Here is a 5000-nt window from a genome sequence, read left to right on the forward strand (position 1 = left end):
CAAAGACTTATGCCAGTCAAAGTGCAGTCTGTAATGTGCCTTTGTAGTATTGTGGAGTAAGGGGGAACAGACAATGGAAAATCCTTTCCAAAAAATAAATGGTTATCAATGATGTACTATAATTTTTATCTCATACAGTGTATATAATTATACAGAGTTATAAAGTATATGTTCTTTTCAATTCCTCTTATTCAAATTAGCCTTTTACTCTTCATCTCATCTCTGTTCATGAAAGTCTCATCCTAAAATGTATACATTTCTAATGGATCTTAAAGAAGCGTAAGACCATCACACTCTGCACAAGCACTAATTTTATATTTTATAACTGCCACCAATGGAGTATGATTTTATTACACATCTTTAACCACTTTCCACAACTTTGTGGATACTACAGTGGCAAAACATTCTGTCAACCTCCAATCAAAAAGTCTTTGAATTACAACAACCAAATCAAATTGACAATGTAAGTTTTCTTTACCAGCAAAGCCTAAATCAAGATATCCATTGATCACATAAGGAGCGGGGAGACGGAAAAAAGGGATGAAGAAAGAGAAAAGAAAGAAAAGAAAGTGTGTGAAAAGAAGAAACAGACAGTAACAGAGGATAGGAGTGACTGAAGTTTGGGAAAGTGACAAGGTGAGAGTGTTGGTACTGTGATAGAGTGAGGCAGAGGGAAAGACAAAAGGAGAAAAAGAAAGGTCAGAAAAGATAAGGGAATGTTAAAGAGCAAAAACATATATATCTGATTTTCATATTCTGAAATAAAGGGCTTTTCCAAGAAAACAGAGATATGGGAATATCATGTGAGAATCTAAAACCTGAATAAATTGCAAATTTTTTCAAGTTTTACTTTACTTGTGCCTAATGGCCAGTGTTTACTTCCGTTGTCAAAAACATGTAAATACGTTTAAATATAGATGAGAGAAATAAGTTTTAACCTATCAGTGCTGGGTAGATGCACTATCCACTGTGGCATTGTTTTATTAATCGTGTTACACAAAGATGGTTTCACAATACTTAGTCACCATGGAGTCACTTACTAGGCCTACTGGATCTCAACTGTTCACTCCAACTGCTTGATTTTAGGTGAAGGAATTTTTCATCATTTCCATTATCATTACTAACATAGCTATCAAATTGCAAGGAATAATGGCTTCCTTGAAAGGACCTGTCAACATATTCTAAGAGCAGCAAATTTTTTGTGCTTGTGCTCTATCTTATTACACCTAATCAAACAGGGTTTATAAGTGGTATGATGTTATCTAGCATTTGATAAATACTGAAGGGCAATAACTGCAACCATAAATGGGCTGTGCTTACAGAGGTTACCATTTGCACCAGGAACATGCATTATCCACTGTAGTTTTGCTTTTTGTCATTTTGGTTTACAGAGACGGCTTTACAAGTGACTTACTAGGCCTTCCTGATCTCAGCTATATACCACACACCTTGAATATATATATATATATATATATATATATATATATATATATATATATATATATGTATATTTTTTTTTTTTTTTTATTATTATCAATGGCTAATGTTACTATTATCAAAGAAATTATTATGACTATTATAACTGACATTACTATCATTATATTGTTATTAACCTGTTGGATCCAGGTGATGGGTTGCAGGGAGGGTAACGGGAACAGCTCGTCACGGAAAGAAACAAAAAAGAAAAAAAGGAAACTGAAGACTACCCAGAGATATAATATGGAGCCAGCTCAACACTACTGACCTACTGACTAGCTTTACAGGAGTTCTAGTCGCAATTGCACAGTGTGGAATTTTCGCTCTACTCACAGTAAGGTAGAGCGCAAGACCTACATGCGAGAGCACCCGATGCGAAGTCTGTCTGACACTCTCTCCTGCCATGAATACATGGAGGATTCTTTGTTTTCCTGGGTGGGGGTTGCCAGGAGGGGGGTTACAGGGGGTTGCCAGGAGGGGGGTTACAGGGGGTTGCCAGGAGGGGGGTTACAGGGGGCTGCATTAGACACTATAGTGACTAATTCAGTACTTTGATTACAGTACACACAACCAGAACTCTTGGAAAAAGAGTCAACAGACATCATATTATGACAAATGTATATTTATTGATAACTTGAACTTAAACCTTTCATATTAAAATTTCTTTGACCATTTTCAAAAATCATAAATATACGTACATGGCATATATGTACATGCCATGCCCACTGGGAGTTTACTTTACTAATTGTTTTAACATATAGATGGCTAATCTTCTACTAAGTCATCAATGAGTCAATTACGAGTTATGCCAGTCTCACCCACTTACCCTTTTCCTTGATTTATGAAAATATTTTACATTACTTTATTTTGCTGTTACTAATGTTTATAACATTATAGTAATTATAATGTCTACAATAAAAATAAAACCATTGATATTCATAGTATTTGTAATAGAAACGTTCATCCCACCAATTCAAGGAAAGGCAAAATCGGGTAAGGTCACAAGGTCTACTGACTGACTCCTTTGTGGCTAAGCACTAGCAGACACATTTCAGAAAAAAAAAAAAAAATGGGCACAGCATTTGACCAGCAGCATTGGGTTAATTAGTAAAAGTGAAGAAAATATTGCGCTTACTTGAAAAAGTTCTGAAAGCCTAAAGTTCCTTTTTCCTTTCCTTTGACCCAAAAGCAAAGGCACTCGGCCAACATCCTCCCTGACAGCCTCCTAAACCTAACCCATCAAGCCCCCTAGCCTCACTGAAGCCAGAGGAAAACCCGAATCCTTGGCGAGAACCCCACAATGAGGTCCCAAGCAGGGAGATTAAAGCCCAGCTAGCAGTGCAAGCCAGGCGCCTCCACTCACGACCTCTTGCCCATGAAACCCTTCCCAGGCCCCTCCTGGAATGGAGACTCGCCCAGGGAAACCATCAGGGAAGGGTGACTCGAGTCCTTTGCCGCCCAAAAACTCAAAAGACTTCTTCATTGCTCGCGTCCTTCGTCCAAATCAGAAGACGCGCCCCCATCGCCTTCTCGAGGACACCCGGCCACATATCACCCTTATTTTCTCACATACTCTGCTCATATTTACCTTTTTGGCCATACATGGCTGTGGCTTACGATGAATGGTTAGTCCCGCTTGGCGGCAGTTGAGATAAAGTGGGTCCACGGGCTAAAAATAAGATGATTTCGAGGTTTGTTTTCATTGATTATCGCTATTTTCGGTCGTGTTTACATGAGAGGGGATCCTTCACCTCCCCAACATTTGTCATTTCCTCCAACTCACGCCCCGGCCACGGCCGCCGTCCTCCCCAACCACGCCTTAACTTCCCGGAACACACCCCTAGGGCTCTCCTCGCAACTCGTTTAGGGCGACTTACCAGGGTTATTGTGTGGCATTCCGAGGCGTTCAAACTCACGCGCCCACCGCCTCGCTCCCTCGCTGCTCTCTGGCTGCGTAGCGCGCGCCGCTGCCACGTCTAAGGCTCCGCGCCCGCCCACCGCCTCGCCGCCCGCACTGCGCCCTTGCTGGCGCTCGCAAATGGCCCTCGCACGCCCACAGGGACGATCAAACTCGGATGAGCTGTGGTCATTTAACCATCATTTATTTGCGAGGGCGGAGAGTGCACCGGGTTGGCATAACGCATTCCTCTCCCGCCATGGCCATTCGAGCCGTGACTTCCGCCAGACAAAATGCCAGAATAAAACCTCTCTTTCTTACTCTCGCCTCCTCTCTCCTTCGTGGTCAGCAAGGGGGCTTTTAAGGGATGGGTGTCTTGGCGTAAAACGGAGTTTAATCATGCCAGAGAAGAAATATGAGACGACCCAGAATTTTCATATTGAATTTATTCGAAGTCACGGGACTTTGTCGCCACAACAAAAAGTATAATGTAAATATTAGAAATTGTAAATTTAAGTTTCCAACTTTTTTATGCACACTTTTTTATTAAAATAACTGTGTTCTCTATTTCTGTATATTTATGCATTGCCGCCTTCATACTACAGGAGAAAAAATATTAATCGTAGACTATAGTTATCGCAGCCATGTTTATGTTTTGGTATAATGTGCGTTAATTTCACGGAGACTCAAATCCGTATAAATGATTAAGAATCAGCTCTTGGATCTTTGTTAACTCAGATACAATATATATATATATATTGTGACAAAAACACTGAAGTTTTTTCTTAGTGCAGAAAAAAAAGAATGTGCATTAGTTCCACGGTTTGTTTTGCGAGCGGCCACACGGGAGGCGACAGGAGTCGACGGGTGATCTTTCAAACAAATAGAAAATGGCCTTTGCTGTGCAAATTCGTCAGCAGCTGCAGGCTTTGGTCTCATCTGGAGGGTCACACAAAGACCATGACAAGTAAATATTCGATTAATATTCATCTGCTTTGTTTTCTTTTGTTTTGTTCTTGTGGGATTTTTGGATACAATGTACAGATCATAATTTCAGTTGAAATACTTATTAGCATTAAATAGCTTGACAGGCACATGAGTGAATTAAGTTTTCAACTAGAAGTGCTTGATGTCACTATCATAAGAAGTAGAGTAATAAACAACACAGGTACAGCTGTAGCAACCTCATATTTACCCCAAAATGATGAAAATATCCACTGCATATCACCGCTCAGAGACACAGTCCTCAACACCCCCACACAGCCAGAGTTGTTAATATCATGTTTTCTGTAATTTGAAATGAAGTACTAATAAAGAGGGGGACAGGAATTTGCCCTTCCTATGTAGGGAATAAATAGAAGGTGGGAAAGGTTGGATTTTTGGGTTCTTTTGAAACCCTGGTTTTGGGACTTTGTCTCCAGAGGTTGCGTCACTCTCAATAACAAATTCCTATTGTGTTAATATATTTTTGTTCTATTACCCCACAATTTCCCTGGTACCTTTCATGCTCTCCCCTACTATTGGGGCAGAGGTTGTAGGATTTTGTGAGGGTTCTGCCTAATATATCCTGCACAAGTGTACTACACAGTCAGAGTAATCCATCAATACTAGAATCATCACGATCGGA

The 5000-nt window shown here is 40.3% G+C and overlaps 2 protein-coding genes across 4 annotated transcripts in view; one reads left to right on the forward strand and one right to left on the reverse strand.

The window, feature by feature from the left end:
• LOC125042594 (protein lin-54 homolog) overlaps positions 1-3918 on the reverse strand; it is a 25160-nt gene extending 21242 nt beyond the window's left edge. For all 3 annotated transcript variants that reach the window (XM_047638333.1, XM_047638334.1, XM_047638332.1), the window contains exon 1: positions 3354-3918. In XM_047638333.1, coding sequence (XP_047494289.1) covers positions 3354-3372 — 19 coding nt within the window. In that variant the 5' untranslated portion in view covers positions 3373-3918. The remainder of the gene's footprint in view (positions 1-3353) is intronic.
• Positions 3919-4053: 135 nt separating this feature from the next.
• LOC125042595 (COP9 signalosome complex subunit 4-like) overlaps positions 4054-5000 on the forward strand; it is an 11588-nt gene continuing 10641 nt past the window's right edge. Inside the window, exon 1 of the mRNA XM_047638335.1 lies at positions 4054-4340. Coding sequence (XP_047494291.1) covers positions 4264-4340 — 77 coding nt within the window. The 5' untranslated portion in view covers positions 4054-4263. The remainder of the gene's footprint in view (positions 4341-5000) is intronic.

This window comes from Penaeus chinensis, chromosome 32, assembly GCF_019202785.1.
Source record: "Penaeus chinensis breed Huanghai No. 1 chromosome 32, ASM1920278v2, whole genome shotgun sequence".
NCBI classification, from domain to species: domain Eukaryota; kingdom Metazoa; phylum Arthropoda; class Malacostraca; order Decapoda; family Penaeidae; genus Penaeus; species Penaeus chinensis.